General features: G+C 37.1%; 1 protein-coding gene across 3 annotated transcripts in view; it reads right to left on the bottom strand.

Moving 5' to 3' along the window:
• Positions 1-18,466, bottom strand: part of NUDT14 (nudix hydrolase 14) — a 58,966-nt gene that overhangs the window by 27,721 nt on the left and 12,779 nt on the right. For all 3 annotated transcript variants that reach the window (XM_053946499.1, XM_053946501.1, XM_053946502.1), the window contains one exon: positions 3,530-3,573. In XM_053946499.1, coding sequence (XP_053802474.1) covers positions 3,530-3,573 — 44 coding nt within the window. The remainder of the gene's footprint in view (positions 1-3,529; positions 3,574-18,466) is intronic.

Genomic DNA, 18,466 nt, shown 5'->3' with positions numbered 1-18,466 from the left:
TACAGGTATCAATGGTTACTCTGTAAAATTTAGTATGTTTCTATTTCTAACAGAAATCACCACAAATTTGCAGAAGGAAAATGTTCTCCTGATAAAGACTTTTATTTTTAAAAGCCAAGCCCTTAAAAAAATTAACAGCTCTTCAGCCCACAAATCACACCCCCACAAATTGCTAACCAGTTCTGACAGACCCAAGTCTAAAAAGAATCTTGAAATACACCTTGTATCTAAATTTTCATTGCTTGCACTCTGCCTGATTTTCATCAGGATATGTTTAATAATGACCAAACACATCATCTTGAGTATTAAAGGGAAAATTACACTTAATTAGAAAAGTAAGCAGTGCCTAACTCCAGAAAGCATCTTTGCTGTGTGCCTGACACAACAGGCCAAAATTATGTAACTCTTAGGAGCAACAGCTCAATAAACTTGTTCAATAATTACAGTGGAGAAGAGGTAATCAAGGATTTTTACTTCTCAGAGCCTTGTCCAGTCAAGGTTTGAATTTCTCTAAGGATGGAGATTCCTCAGTCTCTCTGGGCAAAGCATTCCAGGACCAAACTATTGTCCATAGGTATGTCCTTGTGTCGTGGATCTTCCTTCTGTTTGAATGTAAACCTAAATATGGTAAGAAATGCTGCTTCTTTTGTCTATGCTGACACACAGTTGACTTTTGAAGGCACAGGTTCCAAAGGTTTGCCTTAACACAGTTTATTGTGTGAACAGGAATAAATTGCACATAACTATTTTTGTCTTCAAGTGGCAGGGAGGGATTGGGAATAAGCAATTACTTGTTCAAAATAAATTACAGCAGTGACTTCAGGATTGATGACTAGTTCTGAATGATCTTGATCTTAAGAAAGCTCATGAACCACATACTGTAAACTCATGCCCAGATGTGCAATAACTAAACGAAAGAAAAGAAATAAAAGGAAAAAATCAGAAAAGTAGCACCAATTCTGCTATTTTACCTTGTGCTAGAGTTACACCACCAGACTACATATAGTTAAATGATCTTGCCCCACTACAACATATAGAGAGATTTTAAAAGATGACTCACATCTAAGGCAAATGAAGTGACTACTGCAGTCCTGTGCTTTTGTCTTTGTATAATTTAATCAGCTGTTCATCCGAACAGTTGGAAAGGATACATTTATACAACAATAACTTCATCTCTCCTGGTAAATATTTTCCCGTATCTTTTGATGCAAATCTATTAAATATTGGCTTATATTGACCTAATTTGAAGTGAGACAGAACACTGGGCTCCCAAAGGAACCCAGCACACAAGCTCTCAGTTCACTACCATGCAGCAAGGAAGTCAATCTTAAGCATGTTTACTTGTGCTGCTGAAAGAGGATGACAAATAAAGACATGGGTTAGGCTCAATGTCTGGTTTTATATGATTACACAGTTGTTTTTTAAATTAATCATCACTAAATTCATAATACATATAAATTCTATGCAAATATATAATACATACATGTGTATACATACATGTTTATTATGGACACTTGGATCACTTAACAGTCTTACAGCACTTCCATAAGTAGTAAGCCATGAATACTTATGAAAAAGTATTATGGAAAAGGGATCTTAATTTTGGAAAACATCTACAATCTTCTTCAAACAGACATACACACCAGGAAATCCTGACCAACAGAACTGTGTCCCAGAAACCTCTCCTCTTCTTCAATATTTATCTTTCATTGGCAGTAATGAACCTGTAAGAGCTCTTTCAGCATGAAGTTCTTTATAATCTTCAAGAACTAGTTAAAATGACTTTTCCACATAATAAGCATCACAGCTATTAAAATACATCAAAATGTAGGGCTTTAAAGTATTATATGGGATTTTGAATCTGACTAATATATTGGGTAATAATTGCCTTCCTATTCACAAAAAAAAATTATGTAAACCCATGGATTTCCTACGCAGGAAGTTCACATTACTACCTTTGGTGTCAGAAGCTGCAATGAATTTCCTTGTGAAAGAGTGTTAGACATTCTGCAGTTCAACAGTAGTCACTAATAAGTTGGGGTGGCAGCTGTTGTGCATCTGAAGCTAACAAATGTTATGTGACCAGAGATGACTGGCATGACATGTGGCTGTAGCCTTTTTATAAAGTTATGTTCTCAACTATTTCAAAAATGTCCACAAAAGTCCTTCAGAAATACTGTTCCCAAGAAGTTCATGGAAAACTGATCCTTTAATACTTACCCCACTCAGTTAGTTGCATATATTCACACATTATCACAGAGTGATAAACTAAAGTTTAAACAAAAATAGTCATACAAATTCATCTGGAAGTCATGTTCTCAGCACTGTGACTTGAGGCTGGATTCACTTGCTTGAATGGGAATATATTAAATTTCCAGCAATCAATTATCATTTCAGCCTTTGTATCTGCCATCATAAATTCAGGCACATGCCCATATGGACAGACAAAGTGCAAAGACAGAACTGTCTTCCAGGCGAATTCCAAAAGCAAGTGTGAAGTTCAGTATTGAAATATCACTCCCTTTTCTCTCCTCATTCTCAAGCAGTACAGGAGGCATTTTTAATCCAGCTAATGCTTTCCCAGTCCTCCTGAAAATTTTACCTTCAGAATCTTTATATATATAAAAGAAGTGTTGCTAGAATTTTATATCCCTCCCAGGCACCCACATGCATGTAAAGACTCATGTCACAAAAAGACTCATGAAAGAACTTAGAGGGTTCCAACAGAGAAGGATTTCCCAAAATGCAACTGATTTTAGTTATTTAATGCATACAAAAAAAACCATCTCTTGATGTGGTTCGGGTTATGTCACAATTTATTTTAGTGTTTTGCTGCATTTTTTACATTTAATAGATTTAGAAAATCTTTTTCTTGGAAAAAGTTGTTACCCTTGCTTTTTATTATTATCTTCTAGTGCCTGAATTTTCAGCAAACAGATTAAATATTAATACTTTTTGAAAGACATATAAATATTTTATTTTTAATAACACTGAGACTTGGTCTGTTTTATATACACCTTATTTGTTATAATCTTGTATGAACTGATCTTTGAAGTCAGGAGTTAATTGCTTTTCTTCCCTGCTCAGAGAAATACATTTGGAAAGACAGAAGAAACTCCTTCCTTCAGGTAATAAATTCCCACTCAAAAAAGAGTATTTCATACAATCCAAACTTTCAGTTTCATCTTCTATGTAATCATTAAAATGTACAATAATCTGTGAATAATGTAATGTGCAAATAATGTATACAATAATGTGTTAATGTACAATTATGTGTTAAAACTCTAATATTGGAATAGTCAAACACAGACAAAACTCACTGAAAACATAATAAACCACAAGGAGATTTTTAAATTTCTGCTAATTCTATCTTAAACAGTAGAGAACCACCTGCAGGTATTACACAAGAAGTGAGAATTGAAGATGAAATTGGAGGAAAGAAAACATCAACAACACTTGACCAATGAAAGAGAATACAGTATGAAATACAACATGAAGACAATGGGAAATAATGTGATACCATCATTACCTGTCATGTGTCCTCATGAAATCCCAAAACTTCTTCGTGCCATTCTGGGGGGAAAAAAATTAAAAATCAGTTAAATTAATTCCAACTGAAAAATTACTATAATGAAATTTAACAAAACTTGAGAGGCATTTCTTCGAAAACTTAGTATAGTTAGTTTATGAGGCCAGTATTCTGAATGTTGACAGTATTACAGACACTGAGAACTGTCTTAGGAGGGTTCAAAATCTTAGACCCACAATAATATGATGACAGCTAGCAGACATTTATGGCAGCCTTCAGGCCCAGCTTTGGCCACAGCATCAACTTCAGCTGCCCAGTCTAACCATTCATGGTGGCAGGAAGCCATAAACAGCTCTGTTTTAACCAGTAAAGTAACCCACAGGTATGTCCTTCCATGTCCAGAAATGCTCTTACCTTGAGACCGGCTCAGCACTTACCCCCTAACTAAACCCATGTGGGATCCAGGAACAAGACACCTTCCCTCTAACCCCTTCCAAGCACCAAAATAGGAGTTTTATCTACACCTAACATGAAGGGGTCATACTTCACTCTACACACAGCAGCTGTTCCTCTGCACTGCTGCTGGTGCCGAGGGTACTGCCTCACAGCAGGCTTGAAATCACAGCACTCACTCAAGAACTGGGAGACATAAAATGGCTGATTTTCTCAGGATGGGCCAATTCCTCTCCTCTGCCAGCTTAAAAATAACAATATCCACTACAGCACAGATGACAGTGATCTCTGAAAACAAGTGTTCTTTCATAATTATAATGAACACATATACCTTGCTAACATTTATATTATACCTTGTATAGTTACCTATAGCAATTCATACACATCAGTTAATGGAGATGCATATAATTCTTTATTCTCTTTACTGGAAGCATGATGGTGTTTTTCAGCTCAAATACAACTCAAGAGATTTCACTCCCAGGTTGAAGTCTGTGTTAGGAATCAGTATGAAACCAGAGGAAATTCTAGTGGTTGATACCTTTTTCTTATAAGCAACACAAAAACGAGACCTGCTGAAGACCTACATACCTAAAATATGCTTAATGTGAAAAGCAGCACTTGACTTCTATTATAAAGTATGGTTAAATGGATGATCAAACTCTGAGCAACTGGTTAATGATTTAAAGCAGGTAAATGTGAGCAATGAGAGAAGAATCAAGTTCAGTTGGTGTGTAAAGGTGCCAACCAATATAGACAGGCCCTTCAGCTCTATTACAGATGTCATGGCTACCAAGTACACAACAGCTGGTGGGGATTAGATAACAAGCACTCTGGTTCAGAGATTAAGCCCCTGAGCTTTATGAGTTTACCAAGCTTTTTGGAAGAGGGACTGTTTGCTTGCTAGCTGGGTTTTTCTTCATTCTCACAACTCTAATTATAAACAGTTGTTCACCTCAAGAGAAACTCTAATCCACGCTTCCATTGGTGTGTGCACATACCTTCTGTTAGCAGTGACAGGAATCCAATGTGTGCATTACAGGAGAAGCCCTGTCATTGTTTAAATGCAATATAATGTTGAAAGGGAAATAAAGACAGCAAATTCTTAATGTGAACTGAAATATTAAAGCTATTGCTTTAAAACCTGAGTGTATATCCAATTCATTCCACCTGCTGAGAGACAGAGGAACAACTTTGATAAGACTATGATACAGTACACAGCTGCAACATGGGCTGTGTTGTATGGTAATATAATTTAAGCTATTAAGTGTTCAAGGTCAGCTCAATTTTTCTGTAGGTTTATTTCTATCTGTAAGCAAGGTATTTGTGGGATTTGTTAGCAGATTGCTGAGCAATTCTCCATTTAAGACAAAAGAACTGGAAAACTTTATACCAAGGGTAATTTCTCCTGCATGTAATTTCATATTGTTTCTCTAGCCTCAACCTTCCCCTGCTCCAAACCATAAGTTGGTGCTACTATCATCCACTCTCCCTTTGCAGTGTCCAGTTTGGAGAAGTGCGGGTGTCCAGCTGCTGGAGATGCCAAAAAAAAAAAAAAAAGCCTGAATCAAGTCTCTCCTTGCAGTAATTGAGGCTGTTAGTCCTGTGATACTGCATTCTAACAAACAGTCCCACCAACAATCTTCCTAGCTCTTTCCTTTTGCCATCATTTTGCAAATTATAGAACCTGATCACTTTGGAGCACTTATGAGAGGGTTTCAAATAGCTGAGGAAAATTACACCCTAGAGAATCATCCTCATACAGATGGGATCCATCAGAACTGAATGGCCTCTTCCCAAGGATGAGCTCTACTACCATTAACAGAGCCTACCTCACAGACGTGCACATCATTTTTAGCAGAAAGTAAAAGAAGGAACTTAGTACCTAAAAAGAAATTAATCGGAAAATAAAATCTGTATTTTCTATTTTCTAAGCCCAGGTAAAGTATTTTCTCTAGAACATGATTTGATTAGTTTAAGACCCAAATTCAAAACCAGCCACAGGCTAAATTATTTTGAGTCAAGACATTGGTTAGTATCACATACTCTGACTGGACAATGCTTACTAAGATAATTTCTGCCTATATTTGAATTAATTTTTTTTTCATATGATCAAGTTGCACCTGTCCAAATAAATAAATCAATAAACAAATGAAACATTCCAACATCTCTTTGTTTACAGTGGCAGAAACTCAAATGAGCCCCATTCATGCCCTATTGTTGAAGTCAAATGTAATTTGAACCCAACCGAATGGAGTTGAGTTTCTATTGTACCCAATGCATGGTTCTTTCCTAACAGACTGGTAGGAAGGTTGCTAATTATTAATAGCATGTAAACAGTTACCAATGGTTCTTATGCTGTTTTACATACTTTACAGAACATTAATTCCAGCCAGCATCTAACCAACTATATCAAGCTGCATGTAGTATCTCTATCTTATCTTTGAGACAGAAGTATTACTTGCAGAACTGATGAAGATTCATGCTTTTAGAAGCCAAGTGGCTATGATTACTTGTTAAAGCGTTCCACTCTACATATCCTGGTCTTTGACAAAACTCTGCTATGACCACAGTTACAGACAGCTGCAATATTAAAGGTATCCGTGGTCAACATCATTCCTGAAAAAGAGAAGTATCTTTGTGAAACACAAAGGCGCTCTCAAACCCTTAACATTTTTCATTTTAATAAGCATATGTGATTGCATTATTACAAGTAGTCCATTCTCCAATGTCTAGGATAAGGAACAATCACAGTATCTCTCAATGCAGTGAGAACTGAGTATAACTGATTGCTGGGAGATCTAAACATTGATGACAGGAAGGAGAAAGAATTATTTTATGACATTTGAGAAAGATTAAAAAAATTATTCTTCAAACAGGGAATGTGTCCTGTGATGTTTATAAAGATAAATATGTCAGAAGTATTTTACACTAGTTTTAATCTGTTCAGAATAGCAGTTCAGATACTGCAACAACCTTGTGTAACACATAATCGATTTGGTAAATCTTTAATCACAAAGTAATCACACTCTAGTTCTGTGTTCAGTGATCAGGTTCTGTGATGTTGCAACACTCAACTAGTGCATATAGTATGTGTAAATTAATAAAGCTGTATTCCAGAAGAGGCAGCAAGAGAGAGAACCTCGTTTCACATTACACAGAAGACAGATCACTTACATAAGTACTAATTGCATAAGAAAGCCAAACCAGGTCAGACAAGATGTCCATCTTGCCTGGCAACCAGTCTCTAAAATTTAAGAACTGAGAAAGCACACAGTGATGCTTCCCCAGAACACTCTTCCAAGTCTGGAAAAAGGCACCAAAGGGTGGCAAAAGACAGTGCCTCAAAAAGGCACCCAAATAAACACAGTCCTCCCTCAACTCTAAAAAGCAAGCACAAATAGTCATTTCAGTACCACCTGAATGTGCAAAGTGGGTCACAAGACCATACTGTCTGTAAGACTGACTTGGTAATGGCATTGATAACTTAATCAGAATTAACAACAGCTCACCCCCAGCTTGACAGTCTGCACAAGGAGACTCAATACCTTCTGGTTCAAGTGATTCCAGGACAACCAGGCACTGCCAAGTGCTCTCTGCTAGACAAGTGTTGACAGTGGCTGCAATATTAGCAGATGGGACTCCTACCTGTGCAGAGCTGTTTATATCACGCATACTTGATCTTCACATTCTCTGTCTTGCTACCATCCCTGAAACAATTTTCTTTAGACTCTTCCTGCACCAGCTCTGTGCCATAATTACAGGCAGGAGTCTCTTCACACTGTCTGTAATGGATCAGTTGGACTTGTCTGCAGCCTATCAAAGTACCATTCTTTTTACCACATGCCCTCTAGCAAAAATCACATGCCCTTAAGAATCACTGTGCCAGGGATATTGCTGTCCTTTGCTTTCGTCCACCACCTGAGGCAATAAAATATCTGAACAGCAAGGTCAAGTCACTGCCAGAATGCCTAAAGGATAACTCTTGCTTGCTAGAGGAACTCGCCTAAGGCTTAGCCCAGGCAGGTCAATAAAGAAGAGAAAAAGGACTTGCTGTGCTAATGATGTAGAAAGAAACATTCACTGGCACTGACTGTAGGGTGATACTGGGCATGCTCCACATGTGACAGACCCTGGACATGCTCTGATTCAAGTCACTGGAAGTTTCTACTCTTCACTTGGGGCAGCTTCAACGCCTTCCTCCTTTTCCCTGAGGGCAGTGCCCATGCACAATCTGCCACCTGAGAAGAACCAGCTCTTGAACCAACTCTTACATAAGTCTTAATGTGTCTGCACAGGTACCTATACTCATCACTGTTAGACTGATACCATCCTGGGCTTTCAAAATACACCCAACTCAAACAAACCAATCCCCTCAGTCTTGCTCTGGTGTACAGCCCTCCAGAGACTCACAATTTCTCTGCAGATGCAGCTTTTTCAAATGGAAGGAATACGTACTTAAACACAAATTTAGAGAGAGAGGTGTAGGCCTTTCCTCAAGGATCATTCCAAGAATCCTCCCAAAGAATGAGATCCTTTTCGTAAGTAATTTAATTGAGTTAGAGCTGTGGTACTCCAGTTATAAGATGCTACTGAGTTTCAGGGTGAGGAAGAGAAAGGACAGGGATGCTGTAGTCCATGGCACGCAGCTTACGGTAACCTTGATACAGCGCCACACTAAGGGCTGACACAGCAGAAGTCTGTTAAACCATGAATCACACAGAGAGGGTGGATGTGAAAAAATATTCACTCTTTCTCATAATATAGAAGCAGTATGTCATAGCTGGCTAGCTGGGAAAAAGGCTGAGGTTTTTCTGGGCACTGATCTTCTCTGATCAGCCTCATCTCAATGAACCAGTGCTCAAGTCCTGCAGCTGCACAGAGAGGTTTGCCTTGCTTATGTATAAAAGAATTAACTGACAGCTTAACAGATACAGACAAACTGCATTACATGTATGTTTTAAACATGTGCAATTAAAGGCTTATTCTTCTTAGATTTTGCTAGAAGTTTTATTCTGAAGAGTAAGCCGAAAACATGTTGGTGTTACAAGTGAAAGAACACTCACAAAACTGCTCTAATGCTTCCTTTAACTTTGTGTAATAGCTTTTTCACAACATCACACAAGGGTGTATAAAATAAATCCTCCACACACAGGTTTACAGTTACAGATTTCCTGTAGTTACTCTGTTGGGAGTTTTATTCAACAAAACAAAATTTACATTGGATTGTCACTTATTTAATGACTCCTTGAAATAAGCTTTGGACAGACAACACACAAGTGAAGGAGAAAGGATCTTTACCCAAAACCTACTTAAAGCTTCTCCTATATGATTTGCCTTATACAAATATCTAAAAATTAAAAAAGTGACCGAATTAAAGGCACTCCCTTATGTCATCCCCCACATTTATCCACAGACTTCTGCTTGGGCAGAGAAAGTCTAAGTGGCCAAGAACTGTAAAGTTACACCAAAGCCACCTCAGTAAAAAGGGTCTGTACCTTGTATTACATATTTTTGAAGAGAAAGGTAACAGGCCACGCAGGCAGATCACTTAAAATGCAGGAGACATGTGTCCAAAATATGTCCAAAATAAGCAAATTAACATCACATATACCACTAAAAGAGAAAGAAAAGCAATCTGTCCATGACAATGATTAACTTCTTTCTGTTTACATTACAGGAGAGACAACATGAGGTTTGGCGACCCATTGTGAAAGGCACTAAACACATATAGTGGGAACAGTTCCTGTTCAATGATCTTACAATTCAGTTAGAGCCCAGACAAAAGTTGTTGTAAACAAACAGAGGCAGTTAAGAAAAGTGACAAATACATTATGATTTAGATAAGCTATATGCACTAGTTATGAGGGTTAAAATGACAAACATCAGTCATGATCCCCCAGTCTCTACCATTTGGATTGGGTTTAAAGCAGTCACCCAAGAAGTAAATGTTCCATATTTGTGAAAAAAAATCCAACTGGAGAAGTTGAAGCAATTATAACATAAAAATAACTCTGTCCTCATTGCTCCATTTACTCTGTTTCCACACTCCTAAGACTCAAAAGCAGTTAATGTCCTTAGTGCAAAGGAATAATGAGCATTCTTCATGTAATAAAATAATTGCATTATAGGTGCAGAAAAACAGATAAGAGAATTAATTGGCAAATAATGGTCTTAAACTAGAGTCAGCAAAGTCAAGCAAGAGTGAGGTCCCTATTTAATGGTTTCCATGGACCAAAGCAGTAAAACTCCCCAGAGGAATAATCAATTTTTTGCTTTTTTTCTGCTCTCAAAAAATTTTTAAAGGTTTGAAGGTTATGTTTTTCTTTCAAAAAGTGTAAAACTTGTTTTTCTATTACACTTATTTTCACATTCAACCAATCTTTTACAAATGTATTCACACAGTTTAGTATCAATGTGCAAAGCAATGCTTCTAACTGGAAATTCACCATGCATTCTCCTGTGGAGCTGTCTACTTGTTGCCCAGACCTTCATAGCAAGAGAACACTGAACTTATAATTTTATTAGATGGGTTTTTGTCAGGTTAATCCACATAAGCAGTCAAGGAACTGACTCATGAAGAAAAAAATCTGCATCAACACAGCCAGCTCCTGCTACCTCCTGCCACCTTTATTTCCTTACATGGTCTCAGCTTAATGCTTTTCAGACATATTCACCTTTTTATGACCAGTAAAAGTTGCCAAGAGATAAATCTGCAATAAAAGCAACTCAGTAATTCAGAACTTTTTGGTTTATAAAATATATGGTTCTGCAACAGGAAAGATGTGTGTGAGCTGCTGTTTCTCAAGTCCCAGATCCTGGGTTAAACAGAGTGGACTTCCCCTATGGTAAAGCCATAAAAGTTATGTCCTCATCCCTCTGCAAACGAACCTTTCCCCTCCTTTCTCCACTCTCTACTGAAGAAGTGCTGCTATCAGTTGAGGCTTCCTTACGTTTCTTTTTTCAGCCTAATGGAACCTGATGTCACATCTGTAGTGGTTTTCAGTGGCAACATAAGAGCATTGATAACCTAATGTAAACAATTTCTTGTCAGCTAAATTATTAATGCTGGAAGTCTCTGTTCTATAGAATCAATACAAAATGTTTTCAATGCCCACAATGATGTGCCTGCAGAAACTGCACTTCCAGGACAATCTCAGGACTTTATTCTTTTCACTTCACTATCAGAGACAATTAGTCACCAAATTACCTTCCATTTTCTGAAGATCCTTCATAGTATTTTCAGAATATATAAAAGTTATGTGAATTTAAAAAAATCACCCTCAAAATACAAAGTTTGGATTTTTTTTTTTTTAAGAAATAAAGCATTGGCAGTCATGACAATGCTGTGAAGCCTGTATGAAGAACAGAAATCAAACTGAGATAGATAGCTAAAGCAAGTTTGGACTCCTGAAGTTTTCCAAATGATGATAACATACCTATTCAATATTTATTCAATACACTTCAAAAGCTTCATTGCTTCCTGTTGAATATTTTTATTGGATTAATGAGTCAGTGGGATGGATTTTGTTTACAGAAGCTAAAGAATTGCCATGCTATATCTAAAAATCTTCATCCATAAAAAAAAATATGCAAATGAACAGTCAAAAATTCAAGGACATTTAATATTCAACTTTTTCATCTAAAAGAAAAACCCTGTCTTGAATAGACTACTTTGCATCTCAAATCTGTTTGAAATAATGACTTACCATAATTTTTTTTGTCTACTTGAAAGGTTTGATTTGTAGGAAGCAGGAGAATGCTGTCTTCTTTTTATATAATTACAGACTTCATAGAAAGTTCTACATTATCTTTCAAAATGAAAGGAAGCACTTTCAGCTACCATAAAACCATGCAACTCAGTTACAAAAATATTAAAATCAATAAAATAATTTCAATTTGCACTAGTTGAGTGACCTGGTTTTCTTCCTTTTGAATGTACATATCAGTATTAGGGAACTGTCTTATGTTGGGCTCTCTTATTACATAACTACTAATTCAAATGCAAACTTGAAGTCACTCTGTCCTGGGGTGCAGTCCCAAAACAGTGTAAGTCACACAAAAACTAGGCTGCCCCTTTTCCTACTCCACCTGCACATCTTTACTCTACCCTTACCCCACCACTGATATTTGTGTAGGCTGGTTCTGGGAACTCACCTAATCAAAAAACATTTTTTTTTTTTTTGCTCTAGAAAAAAAAAAATGATGAAAACATTATTTAGTAGAATGAAAGTGAAAAATTAATAATGAAAAATTGTTAGTCAACATGAATGCTATGCCTTCATACAGACTGCAAGTCTTCAGCAATGACTATTAAGCAGAAGAACCTTGGTCCTCTCACAACTACTCCTGGAGGACAGAGATGTGTCTGATAGGGAGTGTTCTACAGAGAGACACATGCACACAAAGAAGCCCAAATTACCATTTCAGTCCACACCCACCAATCCACTCCATCAGACTGCACACGCTGGAGTAAATGAAGCCTCATCTTCAAAAGCAATTTGCAGAATTACTTGCTGATGTTGAAAAACTACTTCAAAAGAGTTTAAGTGTTATGGAATTTTACTGGGTTTTCTAAACAAGCCACTATTTAAGCTCAAGAGGAAGGGGGGGAGTGTTTGCTTTTTAAACAAAGCTTGTAATATTTCATTACTAAACTATCCAGTGTTTATTTTAAAAGCATCATGATTACAAATAATGGCATTTTTCAGTTTTTAACTTCCCTGTTCAAGCATTTCAGCTGGAAACAACTAAGTTAACTGCCTTTCTAGAGTATGCATCCAAAAATACACAAACTGATGACATTTTAACAGAATTAAAAGTGAACATTCTACCTGAAGCAAAATACTAGTGCCGTTAATTTGCTTTAATTGACAATATAAACAGTTTCATAAATAAGACTGATCTAGTGAAGTCCATGCAGAAAAAAACATCCTTTACACTAAAGGACATCATGTCAGATGTCCAGCAGTTCTGGGCAGGGCAGGACAAAGTTCCTGGGGTCTCACTCAGCTCATTTTAAGGCTTGAACAAGAGACTGGAGTGCTCAGCTCTGTGAGACAGCCAACTCTTTGATGCATGGGCTTCTTATCTAAAATTAGCTGGAAGACATAAAGGTACTTCTTGAAGAAACTTTAACATCTACCAGTGGAGACCACACCAGGGACACCTCAAGGGACACAAAACCTAAGGTCAGAGACTGTAATTTTTACAACCCATATCAATTTTCTCTTCAAAGAGAAGGTTATTCTGGTAGGAGTGTGTAATGAAACTGCAAACAGATGGTTATAGCAATAGAGTTTACTGTTCAAAGGTGCAATTTTTTCACACTTTGGGAGGTAAAATAAACAATAGAGAATGCATTAATTTATTCAACTGTTAATGCAATACTGGGCCAAGCCACTTTGTTCATTTTATGTACATCAACTGCCAGAACAATTACAACTAAGATACCTGATGTGTAAGTAAACTTTCTCCTATAATCCTCTGGAAGTTTACTTTTCAGGTCACAGTTTGTTTTTTTGTGTGTACTTTTCAACAATGGAGTTGTTGCAGTTTACCTTGGCATTCAGCTATCATTAAGATCGCTTACCTTTGAATGAAATTTATAAAACATGAGAATTAAGCATATATAAGTACATTAAATACAATCACATCTCCTTTCTCACCTTGTTTTTCTGTTTTTAATATACATAATTATCAGGAACAATTGCATGTAAAGATCAAACATGTTTTATTTCAAGGCAAATGCACAGCAGTACATTGAAATCTATACTAGAAAGAATAAGGACATTGAGAAACACAATATGCACAAAGGTCAAATTTATGACTTTTCTCACATCATTTTATTGCCAAGTCAGCATATAATTTAAGGTTATAAATTGAGGTACAGATGGGGATTTCCTAGTATTAAAGTAAACCCAATTCTGTACAAAGGAACCAATTGCTAACACGTAGAGTCTTCAGATTCCTCTCTCATTGTATACAACTGATAAAATTTAAAGTGAATATTCAACTGTTCTTTTACATAAAATCCTGTTATATTATTGAATTTTGCTGCATGTATTTTGCCAATTTAACTAAACTGTGTTTTCCCTTTGAAGTTTGTAACACACTTTCTTATTTTGCAGGGATAAAAGGAACATACACCTTCCATATTTCCAAAATTACTTACACTATTTTTTCTAGAACGCTATAGGAAAACATAAAACTTTTAACTTTGACTGGATGTAGATAAGAAAAATATTCCTAATAACAAAAGAAGTTTTAACAGAGATAACATAATTTGGAAACTGAATTCAGCTAATGTGACAGGAAAATACTTTACTGTAAATAAGTGCTGTACTTTCAAACAGATGTACTACACATCTCACACTTGTATCCATACTTGCTGAAAGCCTCCCCGCAAAGGCCTTTTCTCTAATCATTTACCAATATTTTTTCTGATATTTCTTATGAAAAAATCTCACAAAATTCTATTGTAGCAAAAACTACAATAGAAGGCTGAGAAGCATAAGTCCACGATGCACATCTGCTGGCTCCAGCTCAGAGAATAAAAGCCAAGGAAATACCTCAACCAAAGGCTGCTGAGAACTCCTGGGTGTTCTGTGCCTCAGTACTTTTTCTGGAGTTTTCCTTATTTGTATACATTGTTGCGTATTGTTGCAGTTGGAAACAAACAAACAAACAAACAACCATGGTCTTTGTAGTTCAGTAATAAATTAATGCGGGGAACACAGACATGGGTTCACAGCCCTACTCCAAATTTATAATAATTCATTAGTAACTCCAAAAGATGAGATTTACGAAAGCACTGTTTAGCATTCAATAGCCTTCACTTTTAAGACCCTCACTAGAAAGATGGAAGAATTGAATTTAGACTTTACTGCGGACCACTGCATTTTCAGCCAAATGCCAGAAGCCCCCAGCTGCATCTAAACATCTTTTTTGAATACTGTAATTTCTGTGGTGGCACTTAAACTGCAATATTTGTCTAGGATTATAGAATTATTTCTGCTCTACCACCTGATGGAGCGTTAGTGAAATTAAGTAAGACCAATTCCTGAAAATTCCTTTGGAAAATGGCACTTAAACTCATAAGTTACTAAAGACAATATTTTCCAAACTTCTAAATTTTACTGAGACTCACATAACAATGAAAAAAATTAATTTTAATTTTGGTGGGTTTTTTTTTTTTTTTAGAGAGACCACAAGAATTAAAAACATTTCCAGGAAGCCTGTTTTCATCTTTTCTTGTCCACTGGCAGCTGCTCCTTTTGACGAGTTACCAAGATAAAGGGCCTGACTGAAATTTCAGACTAGTGATATTTAATGACAGGCAGGGGCAATAATTCTGCACTCATCATAACATACCTAGATCAATCATGTCTGTCTGTAGTAGCTGTTTCAAGACAGAGTGAAATTCAATATAAAGTACCCATTGCAAGTTCGAGACCCCACAGTTGATGAGAATTCTCACTGAATACTCTTGAGCTCCTTCCTGTACTCATCCTGTGCACTCATCAGTCAAAATTACCTTTCAACCCCTTAGGAACAGGATTCTCCAAATGCTACACACAGGGCAAACCCTGCTTTGGTCCACATCACATTCCCACAACTCACGATTCCTTGGTCAGTTACTGGTACAGCACAGCCTTGTGTAGGATCTCTGACTCAGAGAGAAGTTCACCCCCCTGACTTTGCTGGGATTTAGGGCTTTCACCTCATCTCTGAAGGCACACCAGGGAGAAAAGCAAATACAAGTATAGTAGGTAGAAGGAATAAATGAATCCTAAAATCATCAAGGCATTAAAATCATCAAGTCCCAAGGCAACCACTACGCCTACAAACATAATTTCTTTTTCTTTACTACTCTAGGTCATGACCCTTATCCAAGAGAGGAAGGAAAGAAACTGTCCTTTCATCATTAATTTTGCTATGTCATTCAGGAAAACAACACTGACAACACCATAAAACCACAGTTTAAGTTGCCACTGGTACTTCAGCCAAAAGCTAATCACCACCATCAATTGTCTAATATTTCTCATTACCTCTTTAGTCATTCTAACAATCCATGGCAACTTATATAGGATCTGATTAAAATCTTTTCTGGCTGACAAAGAGCCAGCAGGAAAATAAAACTATCCCTCTTCTACCACAATACTGGGCCACTCCATATTTAAACAGATAATAAATCTGCATTCAAAAAAAATGCAGCTGATGAACACTGCTCTAATTAAAAAAAAAAAAAATTACTGACTGTGTCACCTGAAGCAGAATGCTGACAAGAAAAACCCTGTCCATAGACTGTTGTATCATTAAAATTTAAAATTTAAAAATCTAAAAACTTCCAAACAACACACAAAACAATCCATCATGCATAGCTGCCAAGTTACTTGGCACCTGATAAGCAATATCACGGATCACATGAGTATGATTTTAAAATAGTTAACAAATCTATTCATTTATATATGTAACTTACAAAGGACAAAATACTTCTGATGCAGCATTCAAATAAATGCAGAAAATACAGCTCAATGAATTGCACACCTTGCCTTCCACACCAGGCTGGTACCTGCCAACAAAGATCCTGCATTAACAAGCTTGACCAAGGTTAGTAAGCAGCATTTGGGACATCCTGAGTGTCAACAAATTTGGGAACAAAGCCAGGAGCAGCGCTGCTGTGTCTCCATGGTGAAGTAAGGGCAGGGGAGGACACATCCTATGCACCAAATCTCACAGGAACTCAAGGCTACCACATCCTCTCAATATGTTCACAGAGTCCCAGGGTTTTGAGCATGTCTCCTCAGCAGCACTGAATACTGTGAGCATGTTAAAACTGTTTCTTGGCCACTTCTGTTGGCTCCTTCACTACAACACCAAGAGACTTTTAAGCCCTAAGACTTCACTCTGAGCATGCAATGGCATGAACACAGCATATACAGAAGAGCCTAAATCTTAAACAAAGAATGAAGGTCACAAGTTCACCCCACAGGGTCAGCAGGGCTAGTCCGAGAATGAAGATTCAACATTCACAACTACTACAGGCAATTCCACACCTTCCCCTGCAAGAGCAAGACACATTTTTCTCACTAAAACGTATACATAACATACCACTGCAGAAAGTTGTTTCTTCTTCCTTTCATCCTCTCCTCAAGGCACAACTGTTGGGTGTGGTTTATCATCCACTTAGTGCAGGACTGGAAGGCCTGACACTGCTCTATCCTACAGGCTGCAGAAGAGTGCAGAGACAGAGGGGAGGGAAAATACCATACCAACTGTCATTCATCTAGGTTTTTTCAGAAATACTTCAAAAGCAAATATCCTGACAATTTTTCTGTTTAATGAAAAAGTTTTCCTGACTTTTTTCAGCCCCTGGGTGTGATTAAATCTCTACTTTCCCATCCCTCAACGTAATTCTTACACTTAAATCTTAACATTCATATTATTACTTTAACAAATTAATCTTTCTCTATGGAGTGTCCCATAATGCTCTAGGGAGGCTCATATGTTCCCGTGAGTCCTGTCAGATTTCTGCCAAGAGGTTTGAACTCCTAGACAGATCAAAGAGAAAGTAAGGAGACAAAAAGAAACAGGGTTCTCCAGACTGACAGTTCAACCACCTCTCCTTGTCAAGGAACAACGGTGGTTTACAGAAACAATAAGGGAGACATTAGTGTTTCAGATTTGGTGGAACTATGCTGTAAAACACTATAGCAGTAATTTCCAAACTAATGATTACTGACTGGTTTCACTGAATAGGAGGCCAATATTCACAGAATGATTTGGGCTGGAAGAAACCTTCGGGATCATCAATTTCCAGACCCTCTGCCATGGGCTGGGACACCTTCCACCAGACCAGGCTGCTCAAAGCACCATCTAGTCTGGCCTTTAACATTTCAAGGAATGGGGCATCCACCCACAATTTCCCTGGGCAACCCGTGCCAATGCCTTACCACTCTCACAGCCAAGATTTTCCTCCTTATAGAAAATCTAAATCTATCTTCTTTCTGTTTAAGGACGTTCTCCCTTGTCCTATCAAGACATGAAATAATCTCATATTGTTTTTTAATTTATCTGAACAGTACAAATCAGATGAGTTACAGATAAAATTTTAGGCTGTACAAACTGCAGTGCTATGGAAATGTCACTCTGAAGAGAAACACAACTTTGCAAAGTAAGCCAGAAATTGCCTGTGTCCAATATTTTCAAGTGTCAGAAATGTTACAATGCTGAAAGCAGAGTGCTAAGTGCAGACACACATATGAAATTCTACAGCAGATTTGCCAAAAGATTTGATTTTTGAAAGCCAATTTTTCTTCTAATCCTGCTGCTTCAAAAGCTCAACAAGTTTAAGTGGCATAATGATAACCAAAATGAAGCCAAAATGAAACTAAACAAAGTCAACAGTGCTAGTTTATTTCAGCAGCTCTGGATAAGAATATATACAAGAGCTATATAGCATCATAGCCTAAATATTTTTTTATT

Source organism: Vidua chalybeata, chromosome 6, assembly GCF_026979565.1.
Source record: "Vidua chalybeata isolate OUT-0048 chromosome 6, bVidCha1 merged haplotype, whole genome shotgun sequence".
NCBI lineage: Eukaryota > Metazoa > Chordata > Aves > Passeriformes > Viduidae > Vidua > Vidua chalybeata.
This window is presented reverse-complemented; position numbering and strand designations above follow the sequence as displayed.